The sequence below is a fragment of the Boleophthalmus pectinirostris genome, unplaced genomic scaffold, assembly GCF_026225935.1.
Source record: "Boleophthalmus pectinirostris isolate CB_2022bp ecotype Guang Dong unplaced genomic scaffold, ASM2622593v1 HiC_scaffold_4, whole genome shotgun sequence".
Taxonomy (NCBI): domain Eukaryota; kingdom Metazoa; phylum Chordata; class Actinopteri; order Gobiiformes; family Gobiidae; genus Boleophthalmus; species Boleophthalmus pectinirostris.
In genome coordinates, this window is record NW_026571353.1 from 23829499 (window position 1) to 23852408 (window position 22910).

Genomic DNA, 22910 nt, shown 5'->3' on the forward strand with positions numbered 1-22910 from the left:
TATAACATTTGAAGAAATCCGAAAATAGCACAACAAGAGTCCTTTAAATAACAACGGCAAAGCTTCTTGGCTCATGACAATTTTTATAGGTGGTTAAATTCATGATGTTTACACAGGTTACTAGAGGCTGATTTCTGTAAAAGCTGCTCCAGATTCTTTAAAGGAGCACTATGTACCTTTTATGCTTTGGGTCTTGAACATGCTTGTCTCCATGAGATGTTATTGCTTTGATTAGAATGTTCTCCAGTTAAAGTTGAAGGCCAAATCTATGAAGTGTCAACTCTCTGAGAGAATACATGTTAACTCCTGTAATTGAAAATAGATAAGTTGAATGCCATACTGTGGAACATTCCAGGTAAAACAATAACCCCTCAGACAAGCAGGTCAAGGAACCTCCACCAGAAAAGTTACATAGTGCAATCAGTCAAGAGGGACTTCCTATACACTATCTATTAATTTAATAAGGGGAGTTTGCATGTTCTCCCTGTGGCTGTGTAGCACAATAAATTACCTTCTGCAGCATGGACTTCCCTGTAAAAGAGATGACTAATCTCAGTGGGACTATCCTGGTAATTAGGATATATATATATATATATATATATATATATATATATATATATATATATATATATATATATATATATATATATATATATATATATATATATATATATACCAAAACCTTAGCTGTCTGCGCTCTTACACAATGGCCAGATTTAATTTAAGAAACTGGAGTACACATTTGATGAGTAATGGCCCCTACAGGCATCAGATAATTTAATTTAAAATGCCTCACTTCCTGCTACATTTTTGGGCAACTTAAAAAAAAAAAAAGCTACATGTGCTGTTTTGTTTTTTTAGACAAAACTTTCCAGTAGCATATTGTTGTAATCACTCCTAAAAAAAACATGTTAGAATGTTGTTTTGTCATCAAAAACATACATAGAGTTGTGTTTTGTTTCATTCACACATGTTTAATACACAAACCCTGCATATTTAGGCTGAGTTCTACCTGACATGAAAAAGTGAAGCAGAGCAATTTGAACTTTAGAGATGTAAACATACTAATAAACCAGGATTACTCAAAACATGTGTGAATGAAACTAAACACAACCCCAGGTATGTTTTTGGCAGAGGTGGGACCAAGTCTTTGTTTTGCAGGTCTCAAGCAAGTCTCAAGTCTTTGACCTCAAGCCCGAATCAAGTCCCAAGTCAAATACAGGCAAGTCCAAGTCAAGTCTCGAGTCACTGGCCAATAAGTCCAAGTCAAGTCCAAGTTGTCTGCTTTGAGCTTCAACTCATTTCAAGTCTTTAAAACAAAGTACAAAATATAGCTTAGATTTTTGCAATTTATATGAATTTTAAACTAAACTGTACTTAAAAAAAATCATAGTATATTTATATTTGAGTATTCATAGAGTATATAAGAGTTGTAGAAATGTATTTTTTTCATTTTTAAATGTCGGTCAGAATAGAAAAAAATCACATTTAAAAGTGCTTCTCAAGTCTTCTCAAGTCACAGGCCTCAAATCTGAGTCAAGTCCCAAGTCACTGACCTTCAAGTCCAAATCGAGTCCCAAGTCTTAGTCCATTTTATTATGTCAAGTCTCAAGTCCTAAAAATAGTGACTCAAGTCTGATTAGTCCACGTCATGACTTGCAAGTCCCCACCTCTGTTTTTTGGTGAAGTAACAGCAACATAGCATGGCTTAAAGCTCACAAGAATCAATTTTGCATTATATAGGATAGGACCTTTAAAGGGATAATGTGTAACATTCTGGATGTGGCATGTCACCTGCGTGATTCTATGGAATTAGAAGTTAAAACCATACTGTGAACATTCTCCATGGAGATACATACATTTTGTGCTGTAGTGTTGAATATTATAGCCAAAAGAAAAACATTTCCATGGAAACAAGCAAATGGAGACCCTCATCCAATAAGAGTCTGCCAATAAGAGTCAGGTTTGTGGAGATGCAAGCTCACTCACAAGAATGGAGCCATATATTTCTTAGCTTTTTAGTGCAATAAACACAACCCTAATGAAAACTTGCTTTATTTCAGTCTATTTGTCTAGTCTTGTCTAACAAGTTACATACTATGACTTTAATGATTTGAGGTAAAAATTGTGAGTTTGACTGCAGTGATTTCCTACAGTGCGGCTGAACAGAAGGCTTGTAAGGTGCAGTCTTGGTGGGGGACCTTGTGTAAGTACTTAACAAGAAATGCAGTGAAGCCTGTCGGTTGGTGCGCCACCCAGTTGAACATTTCTGCTCGACTGGTCTCTGGGCTTGTTCAGATTGGGTGAATGTGGATTTTTTACACCTCAGTGGCTGGAGGTGGAGAAAAAGGAGAGAGAGAAATCCTTAGTGCAGGCAGTTCAAGCTCTTATCTATCTATTCGTTTATCTGTCCATCTATCCCTCGCTCTGCCCTCAATAACCAGGCCTCCCATGTTCAGGCAGTGATTCACAGGTCAAACAGGCTGCACGGCGGTCTGTGCTAGCATATGAGGACACATTGGCGCTAGCTTGTTTTTCAGCCTTTCACGACGTTAATGGACTGTAAGAATCCAGGGACATAGTATATAACAGCCTCTGTGTTTTTGCCGGGTTTCAGATGACATCACTTTATTCTATAGGCTAACAGTATTTAATACAGATGAGGGCAGATAAAATTTATTTTGAAATATATTTTCTACATGTAGTCATAACACTGACAAAACTATAATCTTGCCAAGAAAATTTTATCATGATGTGAGTAAATTTTGAGTCAATTTTTGAGAAGTAAAATCAGCTACCAGTGGAATAATTTTTGTGTGTGCTTAAAATAAGAAAATGCATCTTGCTACACTTTAGATAAGAAAAACAACAACACATTGCACTTAACTTAAGAAACTAAATCTATTTTAAGAAAAACACACTTATTATTGGAAGTTGAATTTACCCACATAAAGTAAAATGTTGTTAATTTAAGTCCCTAGATGTTGTTTTTTGCAGTGTAGGAATAATCTGGTTCAACATTTGTGAATTTAGATTTATGATATTTCTATGAGAACACCATGTAAACAACAGGGAAAACTGGTACTTGCTCCCCATATCAGAGTATGAAATGGTGACATTCTTGTATCTGAAAACCCATCAAAGCAAAAGTTTTGAATTCCCTATATGAGACAATGCAGAATTTTCAAGGTCTTGTGTATAATTGTTCTTAATTCTGTAATTTTCTAAAACTTCAGCTAGGTGCTCCTGACTAAAATTGCTGCAGTCACCCACAGCTACACAGATAGCCATCTCAGTGTCACTAAGGATGGATGGAATACAGAGAATAATTTTCCGTGAAAAAAGACAAGGCTGTTGTCTTTTTGAACCACGATTAGGCAAAAGCTCGCAAATCCATATAACCGGCCAAACCAGTAAACTGTTTCTACGGTTTTATTTTCAATTTTCCTTCCAGTAAGAGCTGAGATTAACGCCTGATAACTGCTGCATGCACACTGAGAATACCTGTTCTTTTGGCAAGACACTTTACCTACCCTGGTAAAGTGTATGAGAGTATGAAATGGTGACATTCTTGTATCTGAAAACCCATCAAAGCAAAAGTTTTGAATTCCCTATATGAGACAATGCAGAATTTTCAAGGTCTTGTGTATAATTGTTCTTAATTCTGTAATTTTTCTAAAACTTCAGCTAGGTGCTCCTGACTAAAATTGCTGCAGTCACCCACAGCTACACAGATAGCCATCTCAGTGTCACTCAGCAAAAGCTCGCAAATCCATATAACCGGCCAAACCAGTAAACTGTTTCTACGGTTTTATTTTCAATTTTCCTTTCAGTAAGAGCTGAGATTAACCCCTGATAACTGCTGCATGCACACTGAGAATACCTGTTCTTTTGGCAAGACACTTTACCTACTCTGTCTAATTTGAGTATATACACTGTGTGCATAATTATTGGCAAGTTGTATTAATGAGTATTAATTTTATAATTGAACAACTACAGTGCTCTTGGTCAATACGAAATATTAATAAATCTCAAATCTGAAAATTTAAGAAAGCAGAAAGTGCCCTCCAAGATGTATAAACTTGAATTCTTATTGGATTTAAGAATATCAGATGATGTGTATTTGTCTAACAAGTTAAGAGTGTGATTTAAGGAGATCAACACCCTATATCAAGCTGTGCAGAATTATTAGACAAAATGGGCCAAAAAGGAGATAATAACTGACTCTGAAAAGCCAAAAGTTGTAAAAAGTCTTTCAGAGGGATGCAACAGTCTTGACATTGTCAAGATATTGGGGCGTGATCACAGAACCATAAAATGTTTTGATGCAAATACTTAACAGTGTCACAAGAAACATGCTGACAAAAAAGACGCAAATTAACTACAAGAGATTTGAGTAAAATCAAACATGAAGTTACCAGGAACCCGTTATCCTCCAACACTGTCATATTTCAGAACTCAAACCTCAAAAATGAACTCCAATGCCTCCTGCCAGTTTATAGAAGACACTTTCCACCATGTGGCTAGCCAGTAAAGGCTAGCCATGGATAGTGCATCTCTAGCCCCTTCTTCACCTGACCTAAACCCTATTGAGAACTTGTGGGCCCTACTTAAACGAGAGATTTATGGTGAAGGAAAACTACACCTCTTTGAACAGCATCTGGGAGGCTGTGGTTGCTGCTGTACAAAAAGTTGATCATCAACAGATCAAGAAACTGACAGATTACATGAATTGAAGGCTTATGACCATTATTGAGGAGAAGCGTGTCTATATTGGTCACTGGTGAAAATAAACAAGTGAGAATGGAAGATGTTCATTATTCATTTAGTTGTGTAACAATTCTGCACATTAATATTTGCCCAATAATTGTGCACATTCAGGTTTGAGCTTTATTAACATTTTGGACTGACCGAGAGCACTGTAGTCTTTCTATAAAATTAGTCCTCATAAATACAGCTTACCTAATAATAATACACACAGCATACAGTGAGTCTTTCAGATAGAGGCATTTTATCTATAGGCTAAGCAGAGCCACTGTACACAAATTTTAGGTGCATCACTGTGCATTGAACCATTGATGATGTGGGAAATTAAATATTGTTGAGTACTGTCTAAACGCTTAGCCCAAATCAGCAGGATCTCTGAAGACCATCAAAAATGATCTGAAGGCCGCATTTGGCCCCCAGGCCACAGTTTGAACACCTCTGATTTAAGGTACACTTCATTGTCCCCATAGGGAAGTCTGCCCTCTGCTTTTGATCCATCCTTCATTGTCACTGGGGCAACTGTGAGGAGCAGTGCACTGCAGGGCCTTGCCTGAGGAGCCACGTCCAGACCCTGAACAGTTGGGAGTCAAACCTGTAACCTTCTTGCTGTGAGGCGAGAGCTCTAACTCCTAGCCACCATTCTGCAGTATTGTGACAGACGTCTTGGTATGTACATATACAGGGATGCAAATTTTAGAAGTTGTAAATCGTGTTTTACTTTATTATAAATTGCTAACACCATTTTGGCTGAATCTTTGAGCTGGAACCTTTTTATAAGTTGTCTTCTGATATTTAGAATATTATAGATATGAAACTTCAGTGCATTTTGTATTAAACATAATAAAAAGCATCCTTTTTAAGACCCTTTTTAGAGATACTGTATATACATACATAATGTGAACCATGATACCGATCAGAAGACATCAAGACTGTACAAATTCTTACAAACCTGCTACTTAATATACAGACATAAATGTTTGTAGGTGAATTCTTATGGCCAACTATCTCTTATAATAGTTGACAACACAGAAGCTATGTGGATCTGATTTTACACTGTTGGTAAGCTATATTTAGTAGCCAAGGATAATAAACATTGTACTTGGAAAGGCTTAAGGTTCAAAGAAATAGAATTTAAACCAAGGTAAAAGACACAAAATAAATATTACATTAAAAGGACAAAAATGAACAGAAAACAACCAAACTGAAAAGATCTTTATTGTCAGACACTTGTTAAAGAATGAGTGCAAATAAAGAGCTTGTGATCATAATCTATATACTCATCACTAAGCCATGGACCATAAGGCATCATTAAATACAAGCTACCATCTACAATACAGGAACTAAAGGAACACAGCATCAATGCAATCAAAGGGAACTGAAGAAATATAAAGAAACAGAACCAAAATCAACAAAAACACAACACAATTACATTCAAAAGAAAACCACAAGCAGAAGTTTTATCACGGCAAAACTCTACTTTGTTTTTATTATTTACAATTGGCACTAACTAGATCTTTGAATGTTGTCCAGCTCATGTCACTAGCCTATTTAAATGCCAATACCTATAAGTCTATAAATATACCGAACAATCATTCTCTCAAACAAAGCGGTTTAAAGTTTGCAAAGCTAAATACAGCGCAAGTTAAGTATTTTAACCAAAATGTGAAAAGTGTAGCAGTTTTTCTCAATATTCTCGTGTATTTCTGATAGTCCATCTCATGCATGTGTGCTGTAAACAGTACAAATATAATGATCCACTTACAGTATTTGAGTCCCAGCAATCCCCCCCCCAAAAAAATAAAAATAAAAAATCACAGAAAATCAGCAGCGTTTTGTTTGTATGCATGTCCCCACATTGTGAATATGGCAGGGTGGAGATGGCTATTCACTATGATTGGATTGTCATTATCTGATATATCTGATATAGTATGTGACTGGGAAGGATCAGAAGCAGTATACAGCTGAGTGACGCCAAAGCTTTCACTGAACATAGAGATGAGCCAGGTTCTCAAAAACATATTAAGGTGATATTAAGATGGAAATCTGTAGGAGATACGCAAAATGGCCAGGAGCGCTCTTCGGCATCCTGATATATGTGTCTGATATGTGAGCATGATCATAGTGGTGCAGTAAATAGGCCTGTCATGATAATTACTATACTGACTTCAACATATGCAAGCTGGAATAATATTTTTGGGGCCAATATTTACAGTATGCTGTCTACTTTGCACTATTGGGATTTTTTTTTTTTGTATTTTGGCTATACTTTAAGATTTAAGCCGTACAAGGTTGAATTAATAACTTCTATGACTCATTACAGATCCAAACTAAGTACTAAAGCCTTTTCATTCTTTTTTACAATATTGTAGATTTAGAATAGTTTTTGTGGTTTAAATCTGCTCTTGGGTTTAGTTTCAGTATTATTATCTATCATCTATATCACATTTCAAAATGTGTTATCGTGACAGGCCTAGCAGTAAAAGTACTTTGAATGTGCAAGTCAACAGATAATTAGTGGTATTTATTTTATTGATGTTAATATGTTTTACTATGAGCCATTAAAGCAGTGTTATAGTTGAAATCTGTTTTTTTTTTTTTTTCCTAGAATACCTGCACTTCTTCAAGAAAATAATTTGTATGTATATTGATTCTTTGCAGTAACACCATACTGGGGGTGTACTACATGCAAAACTCAAGAAAAAATGCATAATGGATTTAGCATTTTCACATTTTCAGGAGCGTGTGATCAAGATGAGCGTTCATGGTCCTGTTCAGGTGTTTGATTTTTAACAAAAAAAGGGAGAGTGACTAACTGAAAAACTGTTACCTAATTTGTGACTGTAATTTTATGTGTGAGAAAGTTGTTTAACTGCGTGAATCAGCTCACCTGTTATAGTTTTAACCAAGTCAGCTCTTTCTGGTCAGATTGTGTTACAATGAAGCTCAGATTAAGTTTAACTTGAGTAACAGAGCTTCGAACAGAGCAGTGCTCCCAGTTAGCATCACACCCCCAGGAAATGTTGGTGATGTCAGCTGCAAAGTATCAATAAGTGTGCTCTCTAGACATCTCTGCATTAAACACTTCACCAGTTCTATCTAATCCAGTCTTCCCAGCTGTGAATAAATAAATAAAATAAATATGAAAATGTCATGCTTTGGTAACCTCTGACAAATTGGGAACAGTTTAATGAAATGCTAAACTAATATATACTGTGTAATACATTCAATATTTTAAATTAATTCAAAATGAATATGAGTAGCACTAACACTAAAATTATGCATGCACTGGTGAAATTATACATGCACTGGTATTTAAAAAAGGTCCCATATTATGTCAAATTAACTCTTGTGAGCTTCTGAGCATGTTAGAATGTTGTTAGCTCCTCAAAAACATACCTGGAGTTCATTTACACCAGACATGTCAAACTCAGGCCTGGGCCTGGGCCTACATTTACAATTTTGTTACTATTTTATATTATGCTTGTTCTGGTTTCAAAGTTTAAGCAAAACTATTATTAAATATTTACGTTAATAAGAAAAGGTTTAACATTACATATCTCGAAAGAAGGGGAAACATGCAGATGGTGAAATTTTTTGTTAAATATTTAGTTTGGCCCACGACTTAGTTCTAGTTTTTAACTTTGGCCCTTTGTGAATTTGAGTTTGACACCCCTGATTTACACATTTGAATTATCCTGCATTAGTCCGTTTACATCTCCAAAGCTCAAATGCTCTGTTCCACCGTGTGTGTGTGTGTGTGTGTGTGTCATGAGACAGTAGTTTTCATGTTAACAGCTACTTTTTATCTCTAGTTCAGTAAAGACTGGCAATTTCAGAACTGAAAATATCCAAATGGATCTAGTGAAGGTGTATGAAGTTTAAAAACACAGTGTAGCAGATCCTGCATTACCACAACATCACAAGGTTGAACAGAGTTTTTTCAGTTTGAAAGAAGAATAAATATGCAGGGTTTGTGTGTTAAACATTTGTGAATGAAACAAAACACAATTCCAGGTATGTTTGTGATGAGGAGACAACATTCTAACATGGATCATAAAATAGTGTACTATGGGCTCTTTAAATTGTCCATTGTTAATTGTCTACAGTGTGTTCATTGTTGATGTATGCAATATGCACAGATTTATGAATACTTGAATTATCAGTTACATCAACTCTAACACTGCTTTAAGTGGCTATAATCAAAAGCTATAAACATATTATTTCAGTGTGCTTATGTCTCAGGTAGTGGCCATGTGCGGTCCTTTCACTAACAGTCACTATCACTGAGCTGGATAATTTTAAAAAGTCATTATCTACACAAAAAAGATTCAAGTAATTTTTCCCTTAGGCAGTCAGAACCTATTTCACACATACATTTCCTAATAAGCTAACCTATCATTTTGGTACTCAAGAGTCAAAATGATAGTGTGTGAAATTATAGCTAAAAATATCAAAGCCTTAATGCACTGGCTATGTGTGGTTAGCTATAGAAAGTCAAGTAATTTAGATATATTTGGAAATTTCAGGGCTCAGTGGTTTTTGAAAGGTAATTGGTTCTTCGACAATTGGGCGAGATACATTCTACGTCGTCAGCGGTTTTCACAGAGCAGCATGGAGTGAGGAGTGACGGCCTTTCTCTGAACAACATCACAGTGTAAATGCTATACAAACATTAAAGGTGCTTTGTGTAACTTTTCTGGTGGAGGGTCTGTCAAATGCTTTGTCTGTCCAGAATGTTTCACAGTATGGTATTAAACCTTTCTATCTTCAGGTAGACAAACCAGACTAAATTTGAGGTCAGAATGCCTGTTTTTCTAGGTATTTTTGATCTATGAACTAAACAATTTAGCAAAAGGTAAAGCTGTTTAATGCCATACTGTGAAACATTCTATGCAGAACAATAACATATCCATAGAAACAAGCAGGTGATGGATCCCAACCAAAAAGTTACATAGTGCACCTGTAAAGTGCATATGACAGGTTAGACAACTCCAAAAAAACATACTCAACATATTTTTATTTAAAATTTTACAAAAACTCTTGTAAAATTTTTGTATTTTTGAATAATTTTGGTTATCAAAGTTTATTTTTACTTACATAGATAGGAGTTTTGACATAACTAGAGTGTAACTAGAACTGTAACTAGAATGTAAACCAGGGCCAAAACCTGTCTAAATTACACTATAGTTGTGATTAGACAAATAAAAATTGTTGACAACACTTCTATTTAGTAAAATCATCATCAACATAGGTAGGGAATAATCACCGCTGCTTTCTGTATTTTTGTACTTTTCAGCTTTATTCACAAACTGCCACTTCGCTGAATTTAACTGTTAAATTCTGACAAATATTTACCACCTGTCTGTCAAAGCCTGTCATATGCACTTTAAATTATATTGTATTTGGGAAGAAATCTCCCATCAAAGACCTACGCAATCAGGGACGCTGGCTTCTTCACATTCAAATGGTACAATGTCAAAATAAAGACGTACAATGATAAATAAAGCTTTTCAAACAAGGTGCAAACATACACACATGAGGTAATCGACAGAATGGACCACATATTGACAGGAAATGGCACAACAATGTTATGAAAATATACAACGTGTTATGTATAACAGTTACATTCATTCAGAGCAAAAGAAAACAAACATGGAGTAGACAGTGTTGTTCTTGAGACAAATTTGTCCAAAAATTACAAAGAAGATACATTCAAGGAATAAATGCAGTAAATTAAAACTCCATGAAAGTCAATTGTAAAAGACAAAAAAGTAAAAGAAAAATAATTACAACATGATTTGAACCAAAATATGAGTCCCATAGTTTTGAGAAGCCGGACAGTCCCTTTTCCACACACACATCCATAGAACACACACTTTTGGGTTCAGTGCTTTGTTTAAGGTGGTGGTTTTAATAGGACGATTGGTTATGACAGCGTTTTATATGTACTTGTTGATTGTTTTGCAGTTTTGTGTCCTAAACTCATTTGACATACTCAGCTGACTTCCAGAAGTGCCCCGGGTGCGAAAGGCGACGGTTTCGTTTTGGCAACTTTTCCAGTAAATCCACCAGTTTGGAGAAGCTGGGCCTCTCCTCCGGCTTGAATGCCCAGCACAGAAGCAAGATGTCCTGTTAGGAAAGAAAGGAAAATATTATAGAGACTGTTTTGTTTTTAATTAAAGAAAACTCTATTAGGCTTTTTTTTTTTCTTTTAAGTTAGTAATAAACATACGTAGATAATTATCTAACATTTACTTAATTGTAAATCACAATGTTCCAAATTGACTTAATTGATGGGGTTTAGCTTCCTGTTATATGTGACATTTTGAGGACTTTTTCTTATAAAAATGTTATAATATATATATTTTCTTAAATTGAAAGTTTTAATTGCTATTGCAATAGGTTTAAACTTTTTTAGGAATTATAAGTAAATATAGAAGTGCACAGAACAATGCACGGTAACCTAAACATGCATGAATCAATAAAAATACAACTAGTAGAAGGTGATTTTGTATGTATGTATGTTTTGTAATAATGTATGTTTTATTTGACAGCAGATTATGAAATGGGAGTGAAGAGCGGGAAAGACATTCAGCAAATTGTCAGAAATTACTCTCAAAGAGCCTGGTACATGTGCCGTGTAGATCACTCATTTAGCAGGAAGTAAAAGATGATATTAAAAGTTGAATGTGAAGTAAACTTATACAAAAAGGGGCTGTATGCAGTTGCCACAAAGTATGCAATTAATTCAAATAAACATAATGCCAAAGAGATACTACAGGCGGCTGCACACAGCTTTACATAACTGAGCCAAAACACAGAAAGTACTAATCATGTTGAAGCTGTGACTAAAGCACTTTTCTAACATCCAATTAAGACTCAAGATTTTTAAGTGATTTTTAAACATGCTCATTAGACCAAATATTGGCTGGTGATTTCTTGTTCTAATCACAAATTTTCTGTTTCACAGAATTAAATGTGTTCTTACCAGAATCTCCTTCCCCATTCCAGTTTGGGCGAGGTTCGGCTTCACACCAGTACCGATCTGCCAAATGATCACCTCAGCAGGCTGACTTTTGTAAGGCCACTCTCGTGCGTGTAACTCGTACCAGATAGTGCTGTGGGAACAAGAGTTATACAGTCAATCTAAAGGTGAAGGAGCAGGTTACCTCAGATGTCTTCTTTCTTCGCTCCAGAGGCTGAATCCTGAGGATGAAATTGCTGCAGACACTTGCACCTGAAGTTGTCAACTGACTGTGGCTTTTTAATTAGCATAAAGCAACCTGTCTTATGCAAAAGACAACTGTTTTTAGAGCCGGCTAGGCAGGTCACGCTTGAGGAGTGTAAAAATAGCTCTTTGGCCAGAGTGTGAGGAATGACAGCTTATTGTTAATGAATATGTAAAAGAGCCACAGGGGTCACCTCCAGACACGAGGGCTCACAGAGCAGCTGGACACTGTGCTGAGTCCCCTTCCCTTCAGAGAGATCCTCTGACCATGCTCCATATGGGGCTCCATCTGAGAATGCAATTGTGTTAGGAGTCAACAGAGCAGGGTGCACCTCCAGCACTGAGCCACTGATGGAGGCTGTGGGACTTTTCATTGCCTGAGGTCAGCTTTTAAAAGTGGATTTTTGGACATTTTGTTTTTGGACTTGAGTGACAGTGCGGTGACAGTGGCTCAGTGGCGAGAGCGTTCGCCCACAAACTCAAAGTTTGGCGGTTCGAGCTCAGCCCAGTGCATGCTGTCATTCTGTCCATGGGCAAGACACTTCACCCACCTTGCTATATATTATTATGGTGAGTGAATGATGATGGTCAGGGAGGAGGCTGGTGCAGATTGACAGCCATACTTTTGTCAGTTAGCCTCAGGGCAACTTTGGCTGTGGAGACTGACAGAATAATACAATGTAAAGTGCTTTGAGGAAGTACTTAATGGAGCTATTTAAATACAATTACTATTACAATGATTGCTGTTTAAAGTTTTAAATTTAATCTTAGAAAATGGTCTTAAAATATGTCAGTCGCAATAGTGAGAAATATATGACAAGAAAAGTTCTCCTTATCATTGTACCAGATTGTGAGTGTGTGAAGATTTGAAAGTTCAGGTCACAGGTGCGACCTCCCTCCTTCTCCATTATGGCATCCCGTGATGAAGGTGGACTTCACAAAGGATAACAGCGGTTCCTTCAGGCCCAAACTTGAAACCAATCTTAGACTCCGCAGCTGAGTTTTACCTGGTAAACAGCACAAAGGCCCAGATCCCAGACAGCAGGTGTCCAGGAACCCCCAAGACAGAGCTTACCATGTCTTCAATTTTGGGCTCTACTTCATCGTCAAGTCTCTCCCCTTCATTCTCACTCCCTTTTAATCAAATAAGTGAATGCTTTTAAACCATTTGCAGATTTACAGATCCTTTTCCTGTAATCATCCAATCATATCTTCTCCCTTTTGGGCTTGATCACCTGTGCTTCTGAACTATCACTAGCTTGTGTATGGGCAGAACAGTCCCTCATCAGCACGCTCTTTATTTACTCCAATTAGCTTAGCGTGGTGCTATGATGAAACATTTCCTTCGCCTTTTAGCATCTCAATAATCCATCTTCACCAAGGACCTGTTAGTAAGTTTAATATGGATTTATGCCAGCGACCAAGGGGCTAATTGTTACTGAAACAGATGGGGCTTGAAGGTCAAACTTGGACCAAGTTTCAAAAGAAAGATGAATGCGTACATGTTGCAACGTCGAATATCTGTAGTAATAAATGACTGATTAGCATTTAAATGCCACCTTATTCAATTATGAACTACTTTGTATGGTCTCCTGAGGAATCAATCATTTCTAAGTGATGTCGGAAAACCATTAATAAGCCTGATCATAATCCAATTCTTGTTTGTGTAAAAACATGGATTGTATATAGAAGGAGTTTATCAATGTGAAAAGCACATTCAGTGTACTGGATACATGTATACTTACTTCTTGTCTAAATAAATAAATACATACATACATACATACATACATACATAAATTATATATGCAAAATTAGAATACCCAGTAAACACAAAAAGCAATAAAAGGAGCAAAGTGTTAAAAAGTTGTCAGGTAATTTTATCTAAAAAGGATATATAATTTTTTTTTACTTTACAATCCACTTTTTGATCCGCTACTTGAACCTCAACCATAGAAATGCTTTATTACGATATAAAGCTAAAATGTCATCTGATATTGGTTACAGGAGTAATCCAAAATCCAAAAGCAAACAAGATTTTTTATTTTTTTGTTAAAATTGCCCATGCCTTATCTAAACGTACATACACATTGTAGAAGCCTTTCACATTTGATTAAAAACAACATTTAATCACAACTTCTTGGTAACGTGACAGACCAAACTTTAGTTGAGTTGGCTTGTGAACAGCAAAGTTGTAGTAAAGTATTTGACTTTTTAAAGTAAAAACAATGTTCAAACAGGCGGCAGTTTTTCATTGGGATCCTATGCAATGCCAGTGGTAATTAGTGGTGCAGTAAACAGTAGAATGTCTGGACAAATGGCACCAAGTCCAACTCACCCAAAAGCAAAGACGTCGGATTGTTTGGAGAAGGGGAGTTTGTCCTCCTCTGTGTCGGGAGAAAGCTGCTGGATAATTTCTGGAGCCAGGTGACAGAGCCAGCCGTTCGGGATGCGGAGTTTGTCCTCTCTTCGACTGCAAAGACAAAACACACACACACATGCGCTCACTGTATATCTGCATCACAGTACACGTAACTTTTATTAGTACCTACAGGTAGATTTGTTTTGGAGTGTTAAAGTTGTACCTGACTTCCTAATTCCTTTTAATTCAGAAAAAAAACACCCCATTACTAACTGAAGTGTCGTGAAAGCAGCTATATTTGTGAAAAAAAAAAAAGAGACTGAATGATTTGAACATTAAGCAAAACAAAGGGACAACATTTGAGACTTGAGACTTTTTTATTTCCTATGAGGAAGACTCAAATATAGATTGAGTAATAATGTGTTTAAAGCAGCTTTGCACACATTTGATTACATTTTACAGAAATGAAACTTAAAACCACATGGCTAATTTGCATAAACTATAAGTGATTATAAAAAACATCTCGCTCCTTGTGTTCGCTGGTGAGGTCAGCTTCTGGCGTACTAAAAAAAACATAACTCAGTGGAATATATGTGAAAATCGGCTCAAGGTCAGTCAGCTCAAGGAGAATTAATACATAAGGCGCACCGGATTATAAAGCGCATTGCAGATTTTTCACAAAATTAAGAGATTTTAAGTGCACCTTATAGTCCAAAAAATACAGTACTCAGTTTTTCCCACAGAAAATTGGTTAGGCAAGGTGGTGCGCAGAGAGGAAGTGAGGAGCGGGGGTTGCACGGAGATGTATGTATATGTATACTGCAGACCTACAGTACAAGCAGATGGTGACAAGGCGATCCAAAAAAAAATCTCTTACAACCCAGTGTTTGGGAAACAACATGGGACAACATGTCAGGAGCAGTGGGGGAACCTGGGACCCATCTCCAGATCTTGAGCTCAGCTTTGTCACGACTATCTAAACTTTGCCTAAGGTGTTTTGGGTTGATGGGGTTAACCAGAGTGATGAGAGGAAACCCAACCAAACACAGGAAGAATCAATGAGCATGTATCTCTAATGTGGTTGAAAATTGGTTATAATAAAACATAATAAAACATAACTCATAATTCAAATTGATTAACGAAGAATTATAAGTTTTAGGAGCAGACCCACACACACACGCCTTCCTGTCCCTATGTTTAATGCCATACTCTGGAACCAGACATACAGGTGACAAGTAGGTACCAGGAAAGTTATGCAATGCACCTTTATGGAAATGATAAATCCAATAATAAAAACTACACTAAAATAATTGTGTAGTAAAATAAAAGAATAGTTTACAGATTGGAGTGTTTTTGTTTATATATTTGCTTTAATCGTGTGCTAAATTCCTGCAGTAAACAGTCTAATGGAGTCATGTTTAGTACAAACATATATTGTTTACATTGACTCAGACCTCAGTTTAATCACTATGAAGAGACCGGCTCTGATGAAGGATGCTTTTCGCCTAGCCTGATTTGAGTCTTGAGCAGATACAATGATTACTGGTGTGCTCAGCCATGACATGGTAAATTACACATAATTCACTCTCTATTATATTTGATAGAAGGGTTAGAGCCACTTTACACAACTGTGTGATTGCTGGTGCTGTATTCAGGAAACTCAGCTTGGATTTCTTTCTGGTCTTTGACCCAATAACACGTTCTCGTGGGAGTCTCCCTTTAAAAATATTTTTCTTTCATTCTTCATGTGCTGTATCTTAGGGGCTTCAGTGGTTTTCTGACTTTAAAACAGTTCTAAAAAGAGCAGTTGGAAACACTTGGCATGGTTTCACCTTGAAAAGTCTGATGCTGTCAATTCTGTGAGCATAAAAAATAACTTTAGAATATTTTTTATTGAAATACTGCCCTGAGATCTGATTTCTACATGCCAAAAACACTGTAACTGAAAACCTTTTATAGTAAAAAAAAAAAAAAAAAATACTACTAAAGTACTTTAAAATGCTGCCAATAGAGCTTGGGAATGCATTGTCACACTTCAACAAATTCCCAGTTGGCCCAGTGAACATTGGCCATGATGCTTCCTACTTGAGTTTGCTTTCAAAACTATTCTGACAGTAATTTATGGGGTTCTTGCAAATAATTCCCTCCTGATTTTGTGAGAACTGTTCCATTCCCCAATTCGAATCAGAGACGAATTTGTGTGCTGAACACTTATGCTATCTAGGTGTGTGCAAAAGTACTGAAATATCGATATATCATGATACTAAATGTGGTAATACACTATCTTTATCGTGGGCTGCTTGTTATGGGCCCTGGCCCTTTGATATTTGTTTAAACTACTCCCGTTCTTCTGTAATTGCTTTTGTCTGCCCATGATGCTCCCGGTCCGCGAGCCCTGGACCCGGATGCGCGGGAGTGCCTGACGCGGGACGGAGGCTGGCGTCGCAGCGCGTCGGCGATTGGCCCTTCAGCCCTGCGCTCCCACCAATCCGCGGATGCCACCTGTGATAGCGGGGGATTGAAAAGGGACCATCTTCCGCCTGCTCGAGGCGGCTGGATTACTGCGGCCAGCTCGCCCCTTTTGTTTGATGTTGGGTTGTCTCATTTTGTTATATTGCCGGCTGTTGCCTTGTTTAGTTCGTTGAGACACTTTTTTTGTTTGCAGTAAACCTTGAGTTAGATTTGGTACACTGTATTTAGTTAGGGCTCTTTAGTTTATTAGATTATTTTGTTTAATTCCTATTTATTTTCACCTTAATTGCCTGTTTTTTTTTGTCTTCCCTTACACTGTAAATAATAAATGCACAATTTTTTGTTAAACCTTTAACATCCAGTTTTTTTTGTTACTTCCATTTCTCCCCTGGCCATGATGCTTCCTACTTGAGTTTGCTTTCAAAACTATTCTGACAGTAATTTATGGGGTTCTTGCAAATAATTCCCTCCTGATTTTGTGAGGACTGTCATTCCCCAATTCGAATCAGAGACGAATTTGTGTGCTGCACACTTATGCTATCTAGGTGTGTGCAAAAGTACTGAAATATCGATATATCATGATACTAAATGTGGTGATACACTATCTTTATCATGGACTGCTGTATCAGTATATCGAGCATTTTTTGTATCTTTTAGCAATTTTTTTTTTTGAGACCCCACTGCTGTTTTGTTGCCTTTTTAGTGTTCATGCAATTCTTTTGACATATTCATTGTTGTATTTCATATTAGCTTTGCACAAGTAGGAGTTTAACAAAGAAATGCTATTGTTAAAATATTCTTAAAATTCAGCAATACATCACAACGTATCATGTGCAATATCATTTATCACATGTATCGTCAGATCATGATAATATTGTATCATGAGCCATCATGTATTGTATAAAATCATGAGGGACCCTATGATTCTTTATTTATTTTTTATTTATTTTAAGTTAAATATATGTCAAAAGTTCAGGTTAACACTACTTTTAACTGCTAAAAAGCTCAAACAAACAGACGAGTGCAGTGGCCAGCTGATGTGAGAGTAATATTTCATGTGAAAGTCTATAAAGCTTTCTTTACAAACTCTATTTAACTTAAAATAAAATCATGACCTAAGGTTTCAACTTTTAACTGGTTCTGAGTTAAATAATGAAAACACAGTCAAGCTAATGACTACCATGACTGATGCAAATTCACAAAGTGACTCAAATTGGGAAATAATAAGGACCTTTCCCCATTCAAAAGATATTACATTTTGATTTAAATTGCATTATTGCTATAATTTGCCGTGCCAAATGATTCAGTTCAAGAAGAAATCCTTAAGCCTGAAACTCATAATGAATAGAGAGACCCAGCAATTATTACCAGGGTTACATCAAAACTCCTTTGTTTATTTTTCATATTGTTTAACACTGTTTACAACAAACAAGGTCAATTTCCATTTCTTTGTTTGATATTCATGGGGGTTCAGTTTTCTTTTATATGCAACATTTTGAAGCCTTTTTCCATTCCAGATTATAATATTTAGCTTTAAAATGTTCATCACTATTCATACTTTGCAGCTGATGTTGAGGGTGTGGTGCTAACTGGAAGCACTACAAGCTCTGTTACTCAAATTAGACGTAATCTGAGTTTAATTTTAACACATTCTGACCAGAAAGAGCTGATTTGGTTGGATTACAACAGGTGAGATGCTTTGTGCTGTTGACGTCTCTCTCAAATAACATTAAAATCACAAGATAGCAGTTTTCCAGGTAGTCACTCTCACCTTTTTTGTTGAAAATCAGACACCTAAACAGGATCATGAACCCTTGTCGTGATCACAAACTCCTGAAAATGCGTGGTCTAAATTATTTTTTACTTTTTTTCCAGTCAATCCTGCAAAGTATCAATTGGAATGGTCCTAATTTTTCATCTTTCTAACACCCATGGTCCTACAAACTATCCGAATCAGAAATGAAACAAGATGAAATGTAATTTGACAATTTTTTGACATTCTTAAAACTGCCAGAAAACCAACAACAAAGTCCCTTAAGTATCTAAAAGAACTGTAATTTCTCATGAGTTGTTTTTGTTTGCTACAGTGAAAATCTCTTGACAACAGCATGCACCTGAGAGAATAAGCTCGACATTTCAAATAATGTGGGAACAGTAGCGCAGGCTTGTAAAGGCTGCTTCACTTTAAAATAGCTCCGTGTCTGTGGCATCGGTTGCTATGAGACGGTACAAACCAGCGCCGAAAGAGTAATTATTTTCAAATGTTTTTCATTAGGATGGCTCCGGTGTGCAGTGAGCGTAATTACCTGCCAGCCTGCAGAACTCCTGATATGGTGAAGAGTCCGAAATCTGTAATGACCACTTTACCGTTGTCATAAAACACATTCTTGGACTTCATGTCTTTGTGGAGGATCCCTTTCGCATGGAGGTAGCCCATTCCCTGAGAGATGAACAGAAAAGTGTCAAAGGGGCGAATTTAGGAACAACTGTATAACCAGAGTGAGGATTCAGCTCTGCGTCGTCTCACCTTCACCATTTCTTGTGCGATCTGTCGAGTCTTGTTCACGTCCAGCATCACCTTAGCATCCCGCACCACCGAATACAGTGTTCTGCCTTTGCACAAGCTGTCAGAGGAGAGTATACTGTTAACATATATAGCCATAACATATATAACTTCATTATTATGTGTCAACCATTGGTGAAAAATAAACAAAAACAGACAACTTAAAGGGCCCATATTACACTATTTTCTGGTCTATTTTATAAAGTTGTTTTCTCATCAAAAACCTGGAGTTGTGTTTTATTTCACTGACACATTTTAACAAACACACCCCACACATGCTTACTTACTTACTTATTAATTATTTTTTTTATTTGTAAAGGGACAGCACATATTAATGAACATTAAAAATATAAATATGTAAAGATTATAGCCAGGGTCTTCAGTCCCTCAGAAGGTTGATGTGAAATCATCTACAGGACGGAAAAGTACAGCAACAATCACACAAAAGTACATAAAACCAGCACACTCACAATACATACAAATTCATTTCAGACAGTTAATTTGAAGTTAAAGAGTTAAGCCAAGAGTTAAACCAACAACCCCTCAATGTGTGTATATATATATATATATATATATATATATATATATATATATATATATATATATATATATATATATATATATAAAAAACGTTACCTCACAAGAGTCAATTAAGTATAATATAGGACATATTTGTAAATTTGGTATTTTCTTACTAATAAAAATGTGTCTTTTATTATTAAAAGCCACATGACAGAGGTCCCCTATATAATTGTCATTTCTGGTGAGAAGTTAGTCTTCTTTGTTTTTTCTTTTTTTTTCCGAGGATGTCCCACGTATATCAATAAACTTATCTCTATGGACACAAGCAGGTCAGATCCGCGGAAATAACAATGCTTTTTTTTCAAGGGGTGTTTAAGCTATAAAAAACCCCACCTGTAATTAAATAAATACAAGATTAACAAGTTTAATGTCATACTATGGAACCATCCAGAGCAGAGCAATGACACCTCCATGGAAACTGCACACACCTTCACACGAATAAGAATCATTTGGTTGATTTCAGTCCTGGAATTGCCAATCTCTAACTTGTTAACTTGAAAACTACCGCTTCATGACATCACAAGGTGGAACAGAACATTTGAGCTTTGGAAATGTAGACAGGTTAATAATAAATTGTTACTCAGATGTGTGTGAATGAAAACAAAACACAACTGAAGGTATGTTTATGATGAGGTAACAACATTATAACATGCCTTAAATGTGAGAAAAGTACATTTTGCCTAGTGTAGGGTCTATACATTGCAAGACATTAGATAGAGAGTAGTTTAAGATTTTTACTATTTCACTTTGGCTCACTAATGTTCACATTTGCAGCTGCTTTTGTGATGTTTTTCCCATCAAAGTGTTGCCAAGAAACAATGATGCTGCAGGAGTCATGTGAACAGCATCGTGAATGAATGTCACCCGGTCCTCATGCATATGCTAATGTAGCATCTCTTTTGTTTCCTCAATAATGCCGCAGAATAGTTTTTGTGATTTTATGTACAGCCAATTTTGACACCAGCGCATTGTGATAGAATACTATTACTCAGAGAAAGTGGACACAGGGCCAGACAGAAAATGAGAGGAAATGCTTTTTTCATGAAACACCACAGCTCATTCTGTATTTAAAGAGACATTTTAGGCTTTTTTGTGGTATTTAGTATTAAAATATATGTGGATTTTACATTTTGTTCTTTGTAAACAGCAATATTGATCTAAAATGGCTTAAAGATCCACTAGCTTCCTGTTCAAAACAACAAAACTGAGAAGCCCCGGATTTAAAAACATATATGCAAGAGATAGAGCAACAGAAATGTAACTTATCTCTATAGACTGGAAAACATTTGTGCCATTGTGAAGTGGGTGGCGTGGTAACTACACTCCTGCCTAAGAGCAAGTACAGTCGGTCTCAATAGAGGTTGTGGGATTGTTCTGGTTTCTGTTTACAGTACAAAGCAACGAATCAAAACTTGCCCTGAAGAATGAATCGAAGTACAAATGTGTGTCTATCTCCAACTGTGCCTGCTAATGTGATAATGGTCCAGGCCTCATCTTTAGGCTGCTTAACGAGGAAAAACAATAAACAAAAGAACTGCACTAAAATCACTCCAAATTAACCGTCTTTTAAGGGGACATATTATGCAAAATCAACTTTAATGAAAAAAGTTTACTTGGGGTTGTGTTTTTATTGATTCAGGCATCTATGAGTAATCCTGTATTGTCCTGAATTTGAGGCTTGAGTGCTCAGAAAGCTCGACATCAAGCCAGTAAAGTTGTCTCTTTTCACTTACTTCCTTTCTCCACCCATATCCATGTCTGTACTTGTGATTTTGAATATATTTTATATATTCTACATCAATTAATTTGTGGTTTGTGGGGGAAAAAAAAACTGAGAAGTAGTGGTGAGTTTGAAAAGAGAACACCTCTAGCTACCTGTATCATCAACACAAAAAATTCAAACAAAAATGCAGGGACAAATTTTAGAAAACATTTTTGACAGTTTAAAGGTCTTATATTACATAAAATTGACTCTTGTGCTTTTAGCCATTTTATAATGTTGTTTCCTCATCAAAAACATACCAAGAATTGTGTCTTATTTCATTCACATGTGTTTGAGCAACCCTTTATTATTGTCTGTCTACATCTCCCAAGCTAAAAATGCTCTGTTCCACCTTGTGATGTCAAGAAGTGTTGGTTTTCAACTCCTTTGAAAGAACAAACATGCATAATGTGTGTGTTAAACATGTGTGAATGAAACAAAACACAACTCCAGATATGGTTTTGATGTGGAAATAATATTAAAAACAACATTAGATCAAAAAATAGTGTAATATGGGCCATTTAACATCCATTTAAATAAAAGCGTTATTATCATTTTACTAGTAATCATAAGTTTGGGCCATTGTTAACATGGTGGTTGCTAGGAAACAGTTACCTCTACTGTATGTCACATCTGATGCCCATGTCCAACCAGGAAGCAAAAGTATAAACTTCACCAGAATTTTAAAAATAGAAAAAAAAATAAGCACAATTTTTAGTGAAACCTTAAATTTAATGATGTTTTAGTGAAATGGGTAGTCTAACTTGTCATATTGCACTTTAATCAAAAGTTGTTATTTTTTCCATCCAAACAAATACTGTGTGCGAGTGTGTCAGGGAGTTTGAGATGTAGTTAGAGGATAAAGTGTCAGTGCTGTGGGGTTGAGACGTAGGCCCGCTCTGTGCCAAGGTGAAACTGTTACTGCGCCATGAGGGGGCGATGGCACATATCTGGAGGGCTGCCATCACCGAGCCAGTAATAATAGACAGCACTACACGCACACATCACCTCCAAACTCCAGTCCCCCGTCCCGACTGTGCCACGCAGGTGACCAGCGAAAGACCCCGAGCCAACACACCATGAATATTCATTAGGAACAATGACCTGACAGCCACTGCATTTTTAGTAGCTCTTCCCTCAAGCTTTTGTGTCATGCTTTATACTTCAGGAAACAAAT

General features: G+C 36.4%; 1 protein-coding gene across 1 annotated transcript in view; it reads right to left on the reverse strand.

The window, feature by feature from the left end:
* Positions 1-10677: 10677 nt before the first annotated feature.
* ksr2 (kinase suppressor of ras 2) overlaps positions 10678-22910 on the reverse strand; it is a 98784-nt gene continuing 86551 nt past the window's right edge. Inside the window, exons 16-20 of the mRNA XM_055161645.1 lie at positions 19354-19450; positions 19133-19266; positions 14331-14465; positions 11756-11885; positions 10678-10896 (exon numbers count right to left, since the gene is read on the reverse strand). Coding sequence (XP_055017620.1) covers positions 10750-10896; positions 11756-11885; positions 14331-14465; positions 19133-19266; positions 19354-19450 — 643 coding nt within the window. The 3' untranslated portion in view covers positions 10678-10749. The remainder of the gene's footprint in view (positions 10897-11755; positions 11886-14330; positions 14466-19132; positions 19267-19353; positions 19451-22910) is intronic.